Source organism: Eptatretus burgeri, chromosome 3 (assembly GCF_056783735.1).
Source record: "Eptatretus burgeri isolate ZD-2024b chromosome 3, Ebu_testis_v1, whole genome shotgun sequence".
NCBI classification, from domain to species: domain Eukaryota; kingdom Metazoa; phylum Chordata; class Myxini; order Myxiniformes; family Myxinidae; genus Eptatretus; species Eptatretus burgeri.
This window is the reverse complement of record NC_140963.1, coordinates 47,897,242-47,919,820: the sequence shown is the minus strand read 5'-3', so window position 1 is coordinate 47,919,820 and position 22,579 is coordinate 47,897,242. Positions and strand designations below refer to the sequence as shown.

The window sequence follows — 22,579 nt, the reverse complement described above, 5'->3', positions numbered from 1 at the left end:
TCAATCGTTAATTCACAGCATTGATGCAAGTCTGGTGTTGGCTTAGTGGCGAGGGTGGCTGCCTTGGGATCTTAGGTTCCTGAGTTTGAGCCCTGTTGCTTGGCTGCTGAATTAACACCGTGTGGAGTTGACACAGCCTGTCATCTTTCTGAGGTCGGGGAAATGAGTACCAGTGTAGACCTTGTGACAGTGTAGACCACAGCATTTTGGTGGGTGTGGTGGGGTGCATGTTTGAGTCGGCAACATGCATGGACCTCAGTACAAATATTAATGAATAATTATTTAATTTCCAACTTCGATTCCAAACCACAAAATTTGGTCAATCTTTGCAAAGGGGATAAAAGTAATAATAATAATAATAATAATAATAATAATAATAATAATAATCGTTTTGTTGAAACATACACTACCTTCCTGTGGCAGTTTTTCCCAGTGTAACCAGGCCTGCAAGCACAAGTCCTGGGTTGAACACATGTCCCCCCAAATAAGCACGGGAAGAGGCAAGTGGCTACAGGAAACAACAAAATCACAACATCAACATACAGGCTTTTATTCCATCAGCTGTATGCATTCATAGCTTGGGGGATAGAGCTGTGCAGATTAATGTTTGTGATTGGCATCAATGTTTGTCTTGTTAAAAAAAAAAGTTTTGATATAATCATATACATTTTTCAAACTGTTGTTGAAACTATTGCTGTCAGATCATGTAATAGGAAAAGTGTGTTTTTCAGAGCATCAAAGAGGTTATAGCACCACCTTGCTTCCTGGATTGCTGACTTCCTGTACCCACACAACTAACATTTTGCAAACACCAGAATCCTATAATCTCCTCTCCCAGTGCTCCAAGGCAGTACAGCTTGGGTCTAGTACTGTTCCTTGTATGCATTAATGACCTCTCCAGTGCTTTGGAAACCGCATATTAGCAGATGACCCTAGCCTGTTGTTGGCGCAGTGGTTAGGGCAGCGGCTTGGGATCCAAATGGTCCTGAGTTCAAGCCCCGTTGGGCCACTGAATTAATACACCAGGGGGTTGACTCAGCCTGTCATCCTTCTGAGGTCGACGAAGTGAGTACCAGTATACTGGGCCGGTGTATACCCCGGTTAAAATTGGTGTACCATATCCCTGTGTCATAAGAGGCGACCAGGGTTGCGTCAGGAAGGGCATCCGGCGTAAAACATGTGCCAAATCACTATGCGGATCATATGGATGATCCGCTGTGGCGACCCCTAACGGGAGCAGCCGAAAGAAGAAGAAGATATTAGCAGATGACCCTATACATTACACCCTAAATTACAAATTCCAGTGACCTTTATATTTGGAACGTGTCTTTCAACACAGCCAAATCTTGCATTCTCAGCCTGTCTCTCTGGAAGTATTTTCAAACAAATCCACATGCAGTATGTTGTTCCACAATCAACCATTGGAATGGGTCCAGTTCCTCAAACGTACAGGCCTCTACCAGCTACGACCTCTCCTGTGCAGAACATGCTGTCCATCAAAGCTGGTCGACAATGCCAGCTGAAGACGACACGTCCTCATTCACGCCAAGTCTGAACTTCTCACATTCTACAATGCCCTTGTGTCCATCTCAATGGAGAACTATTGCTCTTACCTTATGGGCTGGCTCCCTCACATCACACCTGTCTCTCTTGGATACTGTGGAACCACAAGTCTTTCAATGTCATTGTCATTTTCCACAAAAAAAATCAGAGCCTCAGAACCCGATGCTCTCTCATCATAGAAAGGTTTGTGGCCTCTGTTGCAAACCGTATCTCCTCCGATCTTACTCCTGCTCTTTCATCCCTCTGTCCCTCCACCAGGTGGCAAGCATCTTTCAGAAACTCCCTCTTTGTGAAACTTCCAAGATCCAGCCGTATTGCTCTCACCTCCACTCCTTCACTCCTCTTGTTTTTTTTTGGCTTGTAGAGTCTTTCCTTTCTGTTGAGTCACCACCACTTCAGAGCATACACCATCCCTACCAACTAACTTTTCGCTCTTCATTAATCCTCCTCTACCACCCCCCATCTATTTTCATGTTGCTGTGTTTCCTTCCACCTCTCTCCTCTTTCCTCTTTCTGTTCATTCATCCCATTGTTGCATCCACGTGTTGTCCTACTACGCCACTGTCAAAGCATTGTCTTTGACTCTCTTTCACCTCACTCTTAAACATGACCTCAGACTTTGTACAAAAAACTAAATAATATATAATATTGTTGAAGAGAGGTGTGTATTGCCACCTATCATTTTTGATTGTTGCATGTTAATTATTCGTCAATGCGAGGACAAACAATAAAACTATATATTGCCATCTTTTGGCAAAGGTACACACGTGTTTGGCAGTCAGCTCCCTCCCAGTCTGGGCTGCACAAGCACATGTTGGGCCTTATGCATTCACCTCCATTCTTACATCCGTGTGGGCACATGGCTGAAACACAACCCAAGACTCTTTCTCCAACCATCAAGCAAGAGGGATGGCATAAGAACAGCAAAAGAAAGAAAAATGTCGATTGATCAAGTGTTATTCCAGCTGACACCCCCTTCCAACCCTACTCCTCCCACCATTGGATTGTTTTTTTTTTATTTTAGAAGACAAAACATTGGTATTGCAAATGAAAATTCATGTGCCTATTTGTATGGTGGTTGAGGATATTACAAGACTTTTCCATGATTTACAACCAATGATATTAGAAGACAGCTGTATATATGTGATTTGTATGGGAGGGCCTGACACTTGACAGCATACAGGAGCTAACGAGGTACATGCCCAGACAGAAACACCAGAACAACCTATTCCAATGAAATGGAATGTTAAAGTATTTTGGGGCACAACAGTGGAAAAATCGACCCATTGGTGGATATCTATCTTATCTGACGAATAGACATATTCGATCTCAGCATGATTATGCAACCAAATGAGCTGCACTTCACTCTTCATATGGATACATTTAACGACATCCAACTTGAATTTGAAAGGTATCTCGATGTACTAATCCTCTTCAATAGGAGCTCATCAATGTTGAACTCACGCTTGTTGCATGTTTCTCCCTCCCATCCGGAGGAGCAGGAGCAAATGTCCGGCCCAACGCACTTGCCTCCATTCAGGCACATTGGGTTGCACACACCTGGGGGTGTTGAATAACAATTGGGAGAGAAAAAGAGGAAAGAATAATGTAAGGGGTTAGAATCCCTTTCCTCATCTTGGATGTTTTGCTTTTCCATCGAGCAATGAAATGTAAATGCTAATACCTGCAACAAGCATCTACGGGTAGTGTAGATGGCTGTAAAGAAAGCATAGTCGGTCTTATCGACAATAGAATGGAGGCACACGCACATGTACACACGTACAAACACATACACACGTCCTCTTTTCTAAAGACAAAAATGGGGTTGTGGTCTGTCCAATGCATGCAATACCAAGCAAAAGGTAAGTTGTGAAGCAGGCAGCAAGGATAAAGCCGTTGAAGAAGCACACAACCCTGTGGGTATTGATCTTCTTAGCAAGATCCCTGAGAGCCGGCGATCACCTTGTTAAAACATGCAGGGTTCCCAAGGCCATTTGTGGAAAGCTGCAGGTCTCGTTGTAACCCCAAATTGCCCAACATCCATGATCCTTCCTTAATGGACATCTCTGGATTCCAATTTTGAAAAGAGAAGCATACGGATACAGACCCCTCATAGGCTGAGACTAAGGCTCTGCGAAGAAATTTCACCAAAACCAAGGGGAAAAGAAGAAAAAAAATGTGACAATGAATCCCCAGAAAAAAAAAATATATATATATATATGTAAAAATGGAAGAATTCTGGAAAAGTATTTATGAAGAAACAAAAAAACAAAAAGTCAGTGGTTTGAAAGCCGAAAACAAAAGAATCAATACATCGAGGAGATGTCTCAATTAAGAGTTAAAGAAGAAAATTAAGACAGAAAAAAAAACCAGGAGCTAATACTCTCGGTTGTCCACCTTTTGGGTGGTAGGAGGAATAGATCTCTGTAATACGAAAGCTAAATCTTGAACGTTTTTTGAAATATTATGTACACAAGCCAAATTCCCGAGATGGTTGCCATGACAGCATAATTCAGCCAATCACATCCGTGATCAAATCAGGTTGAGATAATGTCATGAGGAATAGATATCTGCAATATGAAAGCGAAATGTTCAACGGTTATAAAAATATCGCATACACAAAAGGACATGGACGGATGATCGGCCAGTCGGACGGAGCTTATATTAACGTCCCCCGCTCCGACATTGTCGCCGGCACTATTTGCAATAATATAAAACTTAGTCATTTTTTGTTTGTAGTTAGTGATTGCTTGGACAATACAGACAGGTTTTTGATCAGCATGTGTGCTTGTTTTATTCAATAAACGACCTATCTTTATATTTATTGGACTATAAAGTATTTTCTGATTTACAGGTATCAAAACTTTCATGACTCCACCCTCTTCCTAGCACCCCATTACTCCCCTCTCCTCACTCCGTCCTCTCTCCTCCCCGTCGTCCTCTCTCCTCCCCGTCGTCCTCTCTCCTCCCCGTCGTCCCCTCTCCTCCCCGTCATCCCCTCTCCTCCCCTCCGTCCCCTCTCTTCCCCGTCGTCCTCTCTCCTCCCCGTCATCCTCTCTCCTCCCTTCCGTCCTCTCTCCTCCCCGTCGTCCTCTCTCCCCTCCCTCCTCTCTCCCTCCCTTTTTCCCCCCTTAATATTCCCGTCAGCGAAGCGATGGGCTGTATTTGCTCGTATCTAATAAAACTTCAACCTCCCAGTCAAGATAAGAATGCATGTCCCAAAATGAACAATTGACAATGCACATAACATTCACATATCACATGAGCATCCCATCAAGTATGATAATTTGTTTTAAGGCAGTGCCACCAGATGTGGTCCTTTACAAATCCTTTTCTCCTCCAGTGAACACAACAGGGCATTCACACAAGTTGTGAACATATATATCGTTGAGAAGCAACTCTGGACATGTCGCCACTGCGTCACAGGGCACTGGATAGACATTATTGTTTGATTTAGACGTACCATACTATTTACAGAGCATTAGTGCTGCTGAAGGGATTTCTTGGCAAGAGTTATACTGGGTGGTTTGCCATAGCCTTCCGAGCATTGTTTATCTGTGTTGTTTCCTTTTAAATGCTGAGCGTCATGCAAGGGAACAGCACCTACAATTTTTTTTCTTAACAAAGTTTTTGGTATGACTTCGCTGGCCTTTGAACTTGGCGGTCAAGTATAATGAAGTAAAGATTACAACGTGAAGAGAATTTGGAAACGGATGGAGATCGACCTCATACCAGTAATAGTTGGAGCGACTGGAGTGATGAAGTAAACCTTGCGGAATATTCAAGAGCATTCAGGAAAGATCACAACAAACGAGCTGCAATCACAAGCTGTTTCGGCTCAAAATGACAATCCTAACAAGCTCAAATGAGCCAAGATCCTTGTCCTCTTAACGATGACGTCATAAAAAAAAGAATATGACGTCATTGTGATGTGTCAGGTTTGTGATAAATTATCTGTGCTAATGCCCGGCTTGATTCCCGCAAACAAAATTCAAACAGCTTGCCTCGTTTCTGAGATAATGGTTTCGGCGATTTCCATTAGCGGCGAAATTATGACGTCAACTTTTTTTCTCGGAAGAATTTCCAAAATCGGAGATGGTTACTGTCTGCGCGTGGTATTTTTACATATATACGCCAAGTTTCAGGAAGTTTCGATGAAAACTGTAGGCTGTGAAACAAAAAAAGTCCACAAGAAGAAGCAGAAGAACAACAGCGTGAGTAAGACTTAGAGATCCTCCACAAGGATCTAAAAAGAACTCAAGCAGCAGCGATGCCATAATATCGAATGGCTGAATATGTTCTGATACTTGAGCTTGAAAACATCACAACAGAGGCCGAACAAGTTAATCTTAAAAATAAAAGAAGACCCGTACTATGGGTCCTGAGGACCTCATTCCTCCTTTTGATATCCATATAATGTATTCTACAACCAACGAATGCACACTTCAAAGTATATGGCTTTCCAAAAGATGTTGCTTTGCCATATAGCATCATCTAAAAAACACAACTAACATTTGTCAAAAGATTACAATGTGATCTATAATATCTACATTTTAATACATGGGACTTAATATCCCCAACCTCTCCCTCGCCTGCCTAAACCCCCTAACCCCCGCCGGCAAAAAACAACATCCAGAACATCACTATGGCGATGTTGATCTCCGGTGAGCTCATTCAGTCAAACTCAAAAGCCAGTACACGACCTGTTGAGCTATCCAACACATTCGGTTGCTGCAATCTTTCTTTTCCTTTTTCTTCCTCATGTGCCGCATTATTGAGCAACAAGCCACCAATTTTCTCTGCATTATCAATTTTACTCTATCTGGCGAATTAGGAACGGAATATGAGGTCTTAATGCTCTCCACAATCTCTGCATTGTGAAAACACGGAGGTGATAAAATAATAGTGCAATCATTACTTATCTGGCATCTTCTCCCCATGTATCCTTCTGCACAGGAGCACACATTACTGCGTACACATGAACCACCGTTCTTGCAGGGAGGTGAGCAAATAGCTGCAAAGATGGATAGAATGTGCCATGTATTCAAATAAAATGGACAAAGGGATGAATAGATGTCCATTCACAACTTACAATCAGTGCTTTTTTTCAAGTAATTTCATATTTGAAGGTTTATAGATTTACAAAATGAATTTAATGTGGAGTATGTATTGAGATGTGGTGGTTTTGTGTTAAATCAGAATCCCGAAGTTAAAGGTTCAGATCTGAATGAAGGCAGCAGTATTAAAGATGTGGATTATCAACTTCTAGAAACTGACCGAGTCTCATGAGAATTTCTGTAAAGAAAGCAGAGTCGGTATTAATTACTGAATCACGGAAGGGGGTAATCTGCCTTGTGTTGTCCCTTGAAGCAGGAAATTGTGAAAAATCCCTTTAGGAATTTATTTTCTGTGCTCTGCACATTAGCACACCTAACTGCAAAAATCACCTCCTAATTGTCTGTTTGTAAAAAAACACAATCAATCAATGACTAAAGGGAGAAGTGTGTGTGTGTGTGTGTGTGTGTGTGTGTGTGTGTGTGTGTGTGTGTGTGTGTGTGTGTGTGTGTGTGTGTGTGTGTGTGTGTGTGTGTGTGTGTGTGTGTGTGTGTGTGTGTGTGTGTGTGTGTGTGTGTGTGTGTGTGAGAGAGAGAGATCACATTTTATTCTGAAAGGGTTCCTCCTGTGGTGGAATAATAAAAATGGTACTGCTGGAAAGCTAATAATCAAATGACTGGGATAGAAAGTCAATGATTGAATGAGTCGATTAGAAAGCTAATAATTGATTTGCATGGTTAGAAAGCTAATAACACTGGTCTGCGTCATTTTAAAGGTCTAGGTTTTCTCAACGGTTTTCATATGCTTTTTGCATGCTGAATTTAGAAATGTATCTCATTTCGCTCAATCAGGTCAAGTTTTTATGTTATCTCAATTTTAAGGAAAAAAATAATCAAAATTTTGTTTTTTTAATTAGCATTTTTTAAATTCAAAATCAGACTTACATTGACAGAAAATGTACAAACTATATATAAAATGACGCACAAGTACCGTTAATGTGGAATTCACCATTAAAAAGACGAAGGAAAACAGCGACTGCTGGAGCGACTGAAGTTGGGTGTTGCCAGAAACAACGACTTATCTATATTTTTCTGAAATTGAAATGAAAGTAATTGAAAAGGCACTTTCTTCCACATTAAGTGTACTTGTGTGTCATTATATGTATAGTTTGTACATTTTGTGTCAATGTAAGTCTGATTTTGAATAAAAAAAAATGCAAAATTAAAAAAACAAAAATTTTGATTATTTTTTTTTTTTCCTTAAAATTGAGAGAGCATAAAAACTTGACCTGATTGAGAGAAATTAGATACATTTCTGAATTCAGCATGCAAAAAATATAAGAACCATTGAGAAAACCTAGACCTCTGAAAAAAATTATTTCAAATGCAGCCCAGTGTAATCAATTTACATGGTTAGAAAGCTAATAATCAATTTACATGGTTAGAAAGCTAATAATCGATTTACATGGTTAGAAAGCTAATAATCGATTTACATGGTTAGAAAGCTAATAATCGATTTACATGGTTAGAAAGCTAATAATCGGTTTACATGGTTAGAAAGCTAATAATCGATTTACATGGTTAGAAAGCTAATAATCGATTTACATGGTTAGAAAGCTAATAATCGATTTACATGGTTAGAAAGCTAATAATCGATTTACATGGTTAGAAAGCTTATAATTGATTTACATGGCTAGAAAGCTTATAATCGATTTACATGGTTAGAAAGCTAATAATCGATTTACATGGTTAGAAAGCTAATAATCGATTTACATGGTTGGAAAGCTAATAATCGATTTACATGGTTAGAAAGCTAATAATTATTGAATGATTCCAATAGAAAGCTCATAATACCGATTTACATGGTTAGAAAGCTAATAATCGATTTACATGATTAGAAAGCTAATAATCGATTTACATGGTGAGAAAGCTAATTATAATCGATTTACATGGTGAGAAAGCTGATAATCGATTTACATGGTTAGACAGCTAATAATCGAATGACTGTGATAGAAAGTCAATAAGCGAATGACTCCATTAGAAAGCAAATAATAAATTTACATGGAAAGAAAGCTTATTATCGAATGACTGGGATAGAAAGTCAATAACTGAACGCTTTGATTAGAAAGCTAATAATCAATTTATGTGATTAGAAAGCTAATAATTGATTTATGTGATTAGAAAGCTGATAATTGAATGACTGGGATAGAAAGTAAACAATCAAATGACTCAAATAGAAAGCTAATAATCAACTTACATGGTTAGAAAGCTAATAACACTGGTTTACAAAGAAATTTAGGCACGCATGAAAATAGGTGCTCTAACCTAATTTTGGGGTGCCGATTTCAGAAACGAAATCCATTTTCACTCATCACCTCTAGTTTTTGAGATATACATGTATACATGTACGTACATGTATACATATAGCCCGAGACCCCAAAATATCTAAATATCTAAAAATTTAAAAAAACCAAAAAAATACACATATTATAAATATATGCATTATAATATAAAAATGGGATATGTGAAAGCAAAAAAACTAGAGGTGATAGAGCAAAACTGTTTAGAAATTTGAATTCAGCATATCAAAATTAGTCAGAAACACCCATTCACATGCTTGCCTCAGAATTTTTTTTTTTTTTTTGTAAACCAGTGTAATTGATTTAATTGAAAAAAAATTGTCTGTTTAATCATAAAAATGCTCGTTTTAAAAGCCTGTTTTCCGGGATGGAAAAAGAAGAAGAAGCAGGATGTTGCGCTTTCATGTAGTGGCTCTTCTAATGGTACGACAGCAGGAATCCTTCAGAACAAAGCGTGATAGATATGGAAGAAACACACAAAATTAAATATAGTAAAAAAATTTGAAGCAATAGAAAAATATCTAAGAATACATAGAAGTGCACACAAACCAAAACCGCAGTGACGACGACTGCTGTAACAACAACAACAACAACAACAACAACAACAGTGTGTTATAAAATATCCTTTGTTCATGGATTTCACTTAATGTAATGTTGTATCTTCATTGAGACTAACAGATAGACATGAAATATGTTTGTGAAGGGCAACATGCTGTCAATTGATGAAATACATCAGCAAAGTGACAGATAGGCACAGAAAGTCAAAAAAACATATTACACAACAATGTAAATCCACAAAGGAGTGACAAGGTGATGAAATAATTTTTCTGCGAAATGAGAAAACCTGTCTTACCGTACTGACAGTGCGGTCCAAAGAATCCATGAGGACAGATGCAAGTGTAAGGTCGAACACAAGTCCCACCATTGAGACAAATTGGTTCACAAACAGCTAGTGGAATAAAAGAAAGCATAATATAATGAATTTTCTGTAACATACTAAGACATGGCTCTGATGAGCTTGGTGTGGCTCAGTGGTTAAGGTGGCTTGGGATCCTCCGGGTCCTGAGTTCGAGCCCTGCTGGCCACTGAGTTAGCATCAGGGGGTTGACTCAGCCTGTCATCCTTCTGAAGTTTGGCGAAATGAGCACCAGTATACTGGTAATTATCTCTGCAGGGTCGAAGGTGACTAAAGGGTTGGCGTCGGGAAGGGCATCCGGCCGTAAAAACATTGCCACGAGAAAGGGTACCATGATTGGAGCCTGCAAAAAGCTGAGCCCTGCTCAGGGATAAAGGCTTTTAAATGGTGTGATGATGACTAAGATATGGCTCTTAATGCAAAACTTATTTAAACTTAGAAAGACCTGACATAGTCACGTGGAGTCAGGTCAGGTATGGGAGCATGCGCCGGAGCAGTACTTCGCTATGTCCACTTTCTGCCGGTACTCCAGAGGCCTCTGTCTGGACATCTCCCAGGCAGATGCCTGGCCCAACCACATCTCCTTGAGATTCTGATCAAGCTGCTGCAACCATGAGATACGTGGTTGGCCCATTTGCCTCCTCCACTCACGAGACTCCCTCACTGAGTGAATCTGGTGAGCAGGATAGGCGTCAGGAAAATGAGTCACATCTCCAAGCAGCTGCTGCTGACGCTCATGGACTATGCAAGTAACAAATTTCATTTGAGTCTCTCTCTGCAACCGCTCGTTGGACACGAAGTCTGACCAGCGATTGCGAAGGATTCTCTGAAGAGACCTGGAACCAAAGGAATTAATTCTCTGTCTCAGATCCCTGGTCAGAGTCCAAGTCTCACATCCATAGAGCAAGACTGGAAGCACCAAGGACCTGAAGAATTGGATTTTTGTACTCCTGCACAGGTACCGACAGTGCCACACCCCATGATCCAGTGAATCTACGACTCCCCAGGCCTGACCCAGATGTCCAATGACCTCTGAATCAGCCAGTGGAGAAATGAATATCACTGCCAATGTGTGTGAATCTCTCTGTGACCTCAACATCGTCACCACAAACAGGCACAGACAGGAAAGCAGCATCAAAAGTGTCATTGAAAGCCTGGAACATAGTTTTGACCCAGGAAACCCATAATCCCAGTGGCTCCAACTCCTCATTCAGCACCTTGAGGCCCCCAAAAAGATATCCAGATTCTCTGCTAAGATGACTGCATCATCTGCAAAATCAAGGCCAGATATCTTGGCATTACCAAACGATGCACCACAGCTTGATCTCTCCAACATCCTCCCCAGAATCCAGTCCATGCAAGTGCTGAAAAGTGTGGGGGCCAGCACACACCCCTGACAAACTCCAGTAACAACTGGAAATAAGTTGGAGATGGTATCACCACATCTCACAGCACTCTCAGTTCCAGAGTATATTTCAAACATCTGATTGATCAGTTTTGGTGGCACCCCACGAAGACCAATAATCCTTCAGAAGGCATCCCCATTCACTGAATCAAACACTTTGCAGAGATCAACAAAGGCTGCAAGCATCCCCTGCCGAAAGTCTCATCTGCATTCGGTGAGGACCCGAAGAGCAAGGATATGGTCAATCGTTGACCTCTTTGGTGTAAAGCCTGACTGCTCTGGGTGCTGGTGCTCAACATTGTGTTCTCATCTAAACCCCAGGCCATTGACGTCAGGGACCCAGGTTAAATTCCCCTAAATGATATGTGTTTGTCCAATGTCTGTTAATGTCCTTCTAACTGATGCAAAAGGAAACTAATTTCTGATCATGACTTTGTCTTGCATGTGATATAGGTACAAGCCCCGTCATGATCAATGTCTAAAATCAACAGAACATTGATAAAAAAGTGTAAGGGGCCATTCAAAAACTACGTAATGCAATTTTTGCCCAAGTCTGACACCCCATCCCCCCCACAATGCTCCGTAACGCTTCAACAGACACCCCTTCAAACATTATGTAATGCTCGATGACAAGCCCCTGGATATTTCATACCTTAATCCCGGGAAGCTATTTATCCTGTTGTTATTTTCAGTTAATATCTTCTTCTTCTTCTTCTTCTTCTTCTTCTTCTTCTTCTTCTTCTTCTTCTTCTTCTTCTTCTTCTTCTTCTTCTTCTTCTTCTTCTTCTTTCGGCTGCTCCCGTTTGGGGTCGCCACAGCGGATCATCTGTTATGATCCGCATTGTGATTTGGCACATGTTTTACGCCGGATGCCCTTCCTGACGCAACCCTGGTCGCCTCTTACGACACAGGGATATTTTCAGTTAATATAAACTATAATTTTAAAAAGTAAAGGCGGTACAGTGTACTGTCAATTAGACCAGGCAACACTCGGAATTCCTGGAATGACGTCATCCAACTAACGCTCGGAGTGATGTAATAATTTCTAACTAGAAGGGCACTCAGTAGAGCATACACCTCTGCCTCGTAATGCCTGATCCATGAGAACAAATTGGGCCTAATACATTTTTGAAATATCGTGCTATATATCGTTTTTGGGCCAATCTCTCAATGGTGAAGACTGAAGAATCACTTAAAAAATTATTGTAGCCGGATCCAGAACCAGATCTTCACCAAAATATAATCAGTTCGTCCTTGTCACACACCCAACCTTTCCACCAAATATCATCCGGATCCGTCAACAATTTTTTGAGATATCCTGCACATAAACAGACAAACAAACAAACAAACAAGATGACGTCATGCAGAGCAAAATATTTGCATAATCCATAAAACAAATTTTACTTAAAAAATAATTGTTGGTTGAATAAAATGACCAAACATGCAACTCCTCTTCAAATTTCAAGTGAATCGGAAGAAAATTGACAATTTTAGAATTTCGGCCTATGTTGACCTTTTGGTCCATGTTGATCTCAAAAATAATTGTCTCATTGAATTCAGTAACCCGAAATATATATAAATCCTCTTCAAATTTCAAGTCAATTGGATGAAAATTGAGGATTTTAGAAATACCACCTTAGTTGTTGACCTTTTGAGGTAAAAAGCAAGAGGCTTCTTCCTTATGACAAATTCTACCATATGGTGAAGTTTTGTGAAGATTGGTTTAAAATTGTGACCTGTAGATGATAAACAAACAGACAGACAGAATAACAAAATTGACAGACTAATATACTTGAAAAATATTCGATTTTGCAAGTAACAAACATACAGTAAGGGGTGAAAAGATAACCTCCTTCACCTTTGGTGGCAGAGGTAAACATGTTCAATTGCTTTCATTTGCAAATGAGATTAAGTGTCGGGGGGAAAAGCAATGATGGAATCGTCATCAAAACTGCACTAACAGTATTACTTTTGTACTTTTGCTCTTTACATTTCATTATTATTTTATATTGCACAGATCTTGGTGATATAAAAACATGTTTTAACTCGAAGGGCATTCTTTGATGTCGTGACTTCGCCAGATACGCCTCCGTCCACATTTTACATCATCATACATAGTTGTACCAAGTTTGATTTAAATCCCTGAACCCAGATTCAAGATAGTAAGTAATTCTGTCTGCCAGGCGGTGTGTCCGATCAGGTTGAAATTTAAAACACATATTGCCCATGACTACTCAATCATAATTGTGACATTTCGCGTTGATTGATGAAACGGTTCAAGAGAAATAATTTTTTTCAAGATTTTCGTTCAATCCAATAAGGCTGCCAAACCATGCGTTGTATTAATTATTCATGAACACCCTGGGATTGCCAAGGCTTTGGGAGCATATGGGTGAAGTTTCCCCTCGATCTGTCAAGCCGTTGTGGAGATCATACTTGAAGGTTTTAGGGTAAATCCAATATGGCTGCCAAACCATGTGGCCTATGATGTCATAGTTGGAGAACTATCGGGCCCAATACATTTTGAAGTATCATGTTATGCAGTAATATATGGTTTTTGGCCCAAGCTCTTAACGGTGAAGAATTACTTTAAAAATTAAATAATTATTGTATCCAGATTCTGATTCGGATCTTCACCAAAATCGAATCGATTCGTTCTCCTCACACACCCAACCTGTCCACCAAGTTTCTTCTGAATCCGTCAACAACTTTTTGAGATATCCTGTCCACAAACAGACAAACAAACAGACTTATTAGGGGTGAAAACATAACCTCCGTCACCTTCGGTGGCGAAGGTAAAAATGATTATATTAAATAATGTTTGACAAATAAAATGAAAGCCATATGTCCACCTGCATGAATGTTGAGATCGGCAAAACTAAAGCTAATGACGAAAAAAGTAGCACAGACCAGCAAATAAGCAAAGGTTAACCAAGTCAAGTGGCAGGTGTAGAGACGCATGCGTCACCATGTGGGTTTTATCTATGGTAATTAATCCTGGAAGTGGAAACGCATCGACATTATTTCATCCGAGCAGGAGTACCTTGCATTACCTGGTCTGTTTTTTTTTTTCCTTTGCGGGGACCTAAAATACTTCCCTACACCTACTAAGGAATGTGGTTGGGGATCACTTTTATATTACCTTTCACAAAGCTACAAAGGCTGAGGCACGATAGAGTGATTTAAAAGAAATAAAGAAATAAAAAAGAACCTTTTTGGTTTTTTTCCCAAAACTTTCTACATATGTATTGCCCAAAACACTCCTCAGGGCTCAAACATGAACCTCTGAAAGTTTGATGAAGATCCGTTCGGCCATCTGTAATAAAAAATGGCGACACACTGACCCAGACAAATGGCTCTCTTATCGTATAGATAAAGGTCGTCCGGCTTGCTCGAGGTCGACATGACTCGGCTCTTCTACATTATTGAGTGAGGTCACCCCAAGCTCCTCTAGTCCAAAGTCTGATGGGTACTGCAACAATTGCTCCTATGTTTCAAGCCGTTAACACTCGAACAATCATGCTGGATCAAGCAAGATCAGATGAAGGTGAAGGTATCGAAAAAAAACTTGATCAGGAACAAAATAAAACACCACCAAAGTTATGGACTGATGTTCAACCACCATGCTCGAAAGAGCTAGAATGCCAGGCATGCAGCAATGGACGGAAGCAAGACCCTTCTGATCAAAGCAAACGACACATATTCTAGTCATAGCAATTGCTGCTCTGTCATCACAGAAATTGTTTGGACTGCACAAGACATGGATTTTATGTTTGGTCAAGGATCCAGTCTGAGATAGAATGCAACACATGACATTATTTTTGCAATTGGCCCAGACAAGATGAGTGGAATCCTATTCTTTCATGCCTTCACTGGCTGTAAGGAAACATCTGATTTCCATGCAAAGTTAAAAAAAAAAAAAGTCTGCAGAGCTGACACAAGATACGTGTGCTGAGGCATCAGATGTCTTCACTAAGCTCAGCCAATATCCACTAACAGTAAGAGATAATGATCTTCATATTCTGGAGAAGTTTATCATCACAATGTATGACAGGTCCAGTACAACTTCTAGTGTTAATGACGCATGGCTGGACCTATTTGCCAGAAGCAGGGGTCTTATGAATCGTTCCCACCAACTCAATCTGCCCTTCTGCAGCATACTAAGCATGTTGTCCAACAGGCAGGATGCATACGGAGTCAGTCAAGAGTGTGCCAGCCAGAAGCTCAAAGCACAGCTGCCAACTGGGGATGTATTCAAGAAAATACAATGTGGCAGATCTGCTGGACTACACTCCCCCCTATTGCAGCACGTTGCCAGGAGCTCACAAAATGTGGATGCAACACAGAAAGCCATGGAAGGTACAAATGTTATCGCTTTGGCTTCGTTATGTGCAGCATTATGTAGTTGTCCATGTGAAGACTCATTTTGTACAATTATCAGAGATTAAACAGGTTTTACAGAGTAGAATTGCTGAATAAGCCTGGTGTTGGCGCAGTGGTTAGGGCAGTGGCTTGGGACCCAAAAGGTCCTGAGTTCAAGCTCCGTTGGGACACTGAATTAATATATATATTGTTGTGGTTACCAAATTCGCAAACCACCATTCAGGTCCCTTAGGTGAGGTATCTCGGTAAGTACATGTGTAGTTAGGCCCAAACCCGTTGTCTAGTGGGAATACATGTCATTTATGCGAGCTGCGACTCTTCAGGATAGCCGTTTTTCTTTTACTATCTTTATTTTGGACCAACCGCCATGATTACCACCACAACCACAACATCAACCACCAACCACAACGCCGCTTCACCACAACCGCCACGACCTTCACGTCACACCTCGCAACCGTAGCATCGCCACCGTTCTTGCCCCGCTGTGGGTACCGGTGTTGGACTCGTGCAGGGCGCGCGTCGAACAGCGTGTACAAAATCACGGATTTTGTGCTTCAAAAACGGATCAAAAACGACACACGCCCACTTTTTGCCGTCCAATCGGTGAGCGAGGGGCGATTTGGCCCCGCCTCCAGGACGATCGATATATGCAAATTTGTGGATCAAAAAGCCTTCACGCCCACTTTTTCTCGGGCCAATGGGGAGCGAGGTGAAAGGTCAAAGGGAGGGGGTCAAAGGCGAAGCTACGGGGGGATAAAAGGACCGTGTTCGTCAGTCAGGAGAGTGGAGAGTCGGAGAGTCCAGAGGCGGAGAGTAGGGGAGTCCAGAGGCGGAGAGTAGGAGAGTGGAGAGTCGGAGAGTCCAGAGGCGGAGAGTAGGAGAGTCGGAAGCAGAGGGTCAAGACTTCGCGGGCGGTGGAGCTGCTCGTCGTGTGCGTTAGAGTCGGAACGGAGGGGACGAGCTGTGGAAAGGCGGCGACACCAGACGAGGGGGTGCTCGCGTCGTGCAGGGAGCTGCACCCGAGGGAGGCCGACAGCGCGACCTGGCCGAGGTGGAGACGCACACCAGGGATAATAAAGATCCTCTATACCCCGAGCATCAGCAACCCCCTCCTGTTTCCCCCCGCGCTGAGATAGTGCGACCAAGGGGGCCCCTTTCCCACCCCCTACCAGACCCTGTCCGCGAGGTCCGCGGGGTTGGGGCGCCATCGCCGCTCCGCGTCTCATCACCAGACGGGTAGGCGCGACCCGGTCTCGGCCTCAGGCCCGCCTCATTCTTGGGGGTATTCTTTTCCTTGGTTTTGGGTATGTGTTGTCGGCGCCGTCTGTGAAGTAGAATTGTATAAGTGTTGCCGTGTGCTCGGTAGTCGGTATTAGCTCTGCATTGTGTTTTCACTTTTACATTTGCTTGTTGTGTAAATTGCATTGTGTCTTTTCTGTGTGCATTTGGTGGAATTGAATATGTGTGCTTCCCGTGTGCCGCGAATAAATGTGCTTTTGTGTTGAACTGTTTCCCGCTTCGCTTCGTCATTTCTCCCATTGAATCCTCATCTTGCTTCACGTAAAGGGTTGGTAGTGGGCTGAATACGCCCGATAATTAATCGAACCGTCGAGGTCGACGATAACACCGCTCGGTTATTCTGATAGTACGGAACGGGTCGCTTAAGTGGCCCGTGTCCGAAGTCGACCTGCGGCGAGGTGCGATCGCCCGGTCTACCCTCCGCGTGGGTACTTAGGTAGGTCGAATTTGGCGAGCAACCCTATCCCACGCGGGGGCTGATTGGCTCGATCGCGGTGAGACCGAAAGGTCCACCCGTGACTGGTTCCCGGCGTTAGTCCGAGAGGGTCACGACTGGATTGTCCGTCCGGTGGGCGACGTGCCGCGATTCGAGTTACGTGGCCGTCAGCACGCCGGCGGGCGCGAAGACCGCAACACTGGTGTCAGGTCGTGCGATACAAATCCATCGCCCTCCTCGCGGCACTGGTATCGGAGAACAGGAAAACGGGCTCTCCTGTCTCCGGCTAAATTCACGGGAATCGGTCCAGGGGTGAGAGAAGCGACCCCCGATTCCCTCCAAATTACGAGCGAGCAAATTAACCCTTCACGAGAAGCAAGATGGCGTCTCAAGGCGAGCGGGAGCCGGGGGTATTAGAAATGGATGTAGAATGTGTAGGATCCATGGTCCAGGATGGAATCCCCGAGCAGGAAATGTTGATTGTGCAGGAACACGGACTCGCCCAACTGAACCCAGGGGCCCGAGGTGGGTGCGGCAGCGGCCGCGGTGTATGACACCTCCCCCCCCCCCCTCTCCACCAAGACCCTTCCCCAACCCCTGCCGAAACGGCTCACTCAAGCGCACCCGACGTGGCCCAGCTATGCGCCATGCTGGCGGCAATGACAAATGAAATAAAAAACGAAATGAAAGACATGAACAAACAAATAAACGAAAAGATGGATACAAATAAAAACGAAATGAAAGACATGAACAAACAAATAAACGAAAAGATGGATACAAATACAAACGAAATGAAAGGCATGAACGAAAAGATGGATACAAACACAAATGAAATGAAAAACGAAATGAACAAGCAAATAAACGGAATGGAAACAAACATGAAGGAAGAAATGAAAAAGCTACGGGGTGAGACGCAGAACATGGGCCGATGCCTGCAGGCGGGCATGAAGGCCGTGACAAAGGAAATAATAGTTGAGACAAGGGAGGTAAAGGGTGAAGAGTTGGCAGAGACACGGGAGATAGAAAAAATAGAGGAAAGACTACACGATGAAGACGGGGTAAGTGACGCACACACACACACGGAGGTAGTGGAGGATAATGGGGGTGAGCTCGCGGAGCGTGCAGGGACCCGGTGCGAGCAGCTGGATGGCCTCCTCCAGGAACGAGGGGAGGGAGTATGCCCCCTTGAGGCGAGTCACGACCAGGTGAGTTCGGTCGTGCTTTGCGAGGTTGAGGGGACGAGTGCTGTGGACAGGTGCACGGAGAGCTTGGGGGGTATAGAGGCCCCGGAGACCCTTGTGGGGACACAAATCCCCAGTGTGGTTGTCCCTGTGTGTGTGGTGCAAGGCGTGAGTGCGTCCCCGTGTGTGGAAGCGACCCCGTGTGTGAGTGGTGTGGTGGCGATGGTGCCGGAGTACGTGCTTCCCAGCACGCCGTGTGTGGATGAGGCACGGAGTGCGAGTGAGGCACCGCGGGTGAGTGCCCCCGCGTGTGTGAGTGAGGCACGGAGTATGGATGAGACACCGCGGTTGAGTGCCCCCGCGTGTGTGGATGAGGCACCGCGGTTAAGTGTCCCCGCGTGTATGAGTGAGGCACGGTGTGTGGATGAGGCACCGCGGGTGAGTGCCCCCGCGTGTGTAAGTAGTATGGTTTGTGTGAGTGGTGAGGCACGCGTGAGTGAACGGCCGTATGCAAGGGAGACCGTGTGTGTGAGAGAGCGGTATGAGAGGGAGATGTCGGTTGGCATGCGGGAGCACGCAGCCGCGTCTCCCGGTGTGAATGTGATGGAGTGGACTGTGTGCGTCGTAACACGCAGGTATGCGTGTGTGGAATGGAGACGGAGACGGCGACAGAGGAGAGAAAGCCGAGTAGCGGCTGTAGCTGTTTCGGGGACCGTGCCGGGTTCACCCAGCAGTGAGCACGCGGTCCGTGCTGTGCAACGCACGAGACCGCCACGTGCTCGCTTGCGAGAGTGAAGTCCCGGTCCGGAAACGCACACGGTGGATTTGCCGATCCCGCGGACGGACAAAGTTTAGGCAGGTAAACGGATTTGGACCGGACGGGTTCTCCACGCGATCGTGTGTGTTAAGCTCCAACGGGCAAAGCACATGTGTTCGCGTGTGGAACCCCTCGAGACGTGGGGCTTGTGTTTTTTTTTTGCGCACGGTGACGTCATGGCTGCACGTGTGGTTGGAATCCGGCAGGAGGGGTATCTCTGCCGGATGGTACCGTCCAAGGAGGGACGGGGAACACGTGCAGCTGCATGACGTCACGGGCAGGTGTAAAGTGCGCGAGCTCTGAGTTGCCGCGCTGGTGCTGCGCATGTAAAAAAAAAAAAAGAAAGGCAAGCCTCACTTTTGGGTGCACAGGATTCCTGGGCAAAGGGGTGAAAGACCCCCTTACCTGGGCACAGGATGGAAACTAGTTAGGGGGAAGGGTTAGCTTAGCGAGACCGACTTCATGGGGCAGGGGTAAGTCCTCATGGAGTCCGTGGAATGGATTAGTTAGAGGGATTGTAGCCAGATTTAGGTTGGGAAATAAAATGATTTATTTGAGAACAGTGACAGACAGTGAATGTGTAGAGGGGACGTAGTTTAGCAACGTAGTGTTAAAAGGAACGTGCTACTAGTTTAAGGGACGACGTGGGAGCACGAGTTAGTTAGGGGAGGTAGTTAGAAGAATGGCAGAGTTCAGCGGTGAGTGTGTTGAAGAGTTGGTGAGTTGTGAGGCATGTGCTTGGTGAGTGAGTGAGGCCAGCGGGTCTGTGTGTGTGGAGTGAATGGGGAATGCATGGTGCGATGAGTGATTGGGGGGAGGAGTGACTCCCGCCCAAGGGACCCCGGGGTCAGTGTAGAGTGAGTTAGCTGGGTTAGTCAAATTGAAAAATGGAGGTCGTTTTGTTGTTGGTGGGAAAGTAGGCTCGAGACCCATTTGGAGGGGTGCAGGAGCCCTGTTGACAGGCTTGGGAGCGTGGCTGCGAAAGGTGAGTATCGCTGAGTGGGTACCCCGGGCACCAGGCTAGTCGGCCGCGGTAGGCCATGGGCCCATGGGGGGCCGGGATAGAGTAGTGGGCACGGGTGCGCCTGCTTGGTGCGGGGGCCCGGGGCGCCATTAGCCGCGTGGGCAGTGTTGTGGGCATGGGTGACCCTCGGAAAGGGGCCCGGGAGGCCGGCCTGCCACGTGTGCGTTTCAGGGGAGGTGCCATGGGGGGCACTCCCCGGTGTTAGGGAGCTGGTAGGCTCGGAGGCAGTGTAGTGCCCGGGGGTGCCATAGCGGGAGAATCGGCAGAGGGTCGTGCCTGCCAAAGGGAGCCACGTGTCCCAGCCATGAGACCGTGTGAGGGCACGGAGAGAAAATTGGGGGGGCGAGGCCCGAAATTGTGAGGACACCAACACAGGCGACGGGAATCTGGGTTGTTAGAACCAATACTTTAAGCGAGAGGCGCTTGTTGAAAGCCCCGGGGTAGTTTAACAGTTAAATGGATAGGGTAGATTAGGAGATGTACCCCTCCGCACCATCCATCCCCTCGCTCTCGTTGTGGGCCGCTGGACCCACTTTGGGTTAGATCGCCGAACACCAGGGAGGCCATTCTGAGGCTTCGTTGGGCCTCGGCACAGGACGTTAGCTCTCCCTTATTCCCCTCCGGGAAGGGAACGTAGGGGTTGGGAGTAGGCTAGGTGACAGGATAGGTTAGCCGAACAAGGACGATAAAGGGGGTTAGGGGACGATTTATAGTGGGGAAGTAAAAATAAAAACAACAAAAAAATAAGTTGGGGCTAAATTGTTTTTTCACAAATTAAGGGAGTGGGTATGTACAGTGACAGGCAAAGGCGATAGGTTGGGAGGGAGACAGGTAGGTAGGTCCGAGCCCGCCCTCCAAGTGGCCAGCACCACCGCACTCCCTCCACCAACCTCCACTGAACGGCAAGAGCTGGCCAACTTCATCGGCTGGCCGTGTTTTGCTTCAAGGCGGAGGCCGGCCAACTTCATCGGCAGCTGTTGTTTTGCTGCAAGGCCTGTGCCATCGGCTGGCCGTGTTTGCTTCAAGGCCTGTGCCGGCCAGTTCATCTGCCCGCTATGTTTGCCTGCAGCGGCCTTCTTCTGCGGGCTGTGTTTGCCTGCTCACCTTTGCCATGCCATGCCCACTGCCCACGTTCACCAGCCCCGTTCAATTTTTGCTTTTCCCCCCCTGTTCATTTCCATGTGCGCCAGGATCCGCAAGGCAGCAGTTTGCAAGCTGCGAGAACTGCCCTGTTGGCAGCTACAACACGGGCCTGCAGTGGCGGCCCGTGCACCGTGTTTGTGTTCATCCATCCATTCGTTGTGCTCATTGCGTGTGCCACTTGAGCTGGCACGGAGACTGCGTTGTGCAGCCCATGCACCGTTGTGGTTCACTGCGTTCAGTTCAAAAGGGAAGGCCTTGGACTGCGTGTGAGCAGCCAGCCACGTTCCCTGTCACCTGCATTGTTTGAGCCAGAGTGCATGTGGGCAGCCTGGCTCCCTGCTAACTGCTTTCTTTTTGCAGAGTTCAATGATCCTGGGCCATGGTTTAGTGTAAAATTTGTAAGTTAAGGTTAAGATGTACTGTAAATATGAGTGTGCCCCCGGCATGTTTGTCTTAGCGCCGGCAATTTTATTTAAGTCGTCCGTGTGAGTGAGTTTGTTTAGATAGTTACGCAGCCCTCAGGTTATTTATTTTGGGGGACACGAATACCATGAATGTCACACTCAGGGATCCGTAGGTAAAATGTACTAGGGGAAAACTACACATGATGGCACACGAAAATTTGACGACTCGGGACGAGTCTGTAAAAAGGGGAGGGGGTAGTGTTGTGGTTACCAAATTCGCAAACCACCATTCAGGTCCCTTAGGTGAGGTATCTCGGTAAGTACATGTGTAGTTAGGCCCAAACCCGTTGTCTAGTGGGAATACATGTCATTTATGCGAGCTGCGACTCTTCAGGATAGCCGTTTTTCTTTTACTATCTTTATTTTGGACCAACCGCCATGATTACCACCACAACCACAACATCAACCACCAACCACAACGCCGCTTCACCACAACCGCCACGACCTTCACGTCACACCTCACAACCGTAGCATCGCCACCGTTCTTGCCCCGCTGTGGGTACCGGTGTTGGACTCGTGCAGGGCGCGCGTCGA

General features: G+C 44.9%; 1 protein-coding gene across 8 annotated transcripts in view; it reads right to left on the bottom strand.

Annotated features, from left to right (window-relative positions):
- VWDE (von Willebrand factor D and EGF domains) overlaps positions 1–22,579 on the bottom strand; it is a 304,919-nt gene that overhangs the window by 13,836 nt on the left and 268,504 nt on the right. For 7 of the 8 annotated variants that reach the window (XR_015056095.1, XR_015056094.1, XM_085873161.1 and 4 more), the window contains 5 exons: positions 9,831–9,926; positions 6,482–6,577; positions 3,028–3,123; positions 2,331–2,426; positions 411–508 (listed from right to left, as the gene is read on the bottom strand). Coding sequence is in view for 6 of the 8 variants with exons in the window: in XM_085873161.1 (XP_085729287.1) it covers positions 411–508; positions 2,331–2,426; positions 3,028–3,123; positions 6,482–6,577; positions 9,831–9,926 (482 nt within the window). In the remaining 2 variants the exon portion in view is untranslated. The remainder of the gene's footprint in view (positions 1–410; positions 509–2,330; positions 2,427–3,027; positions 3,124–6,481; positions 6,578–9,830; positions 9,927–22,579) is intronic. The other variant, XM_085873162.1, reaches the window with a different exon arrangement.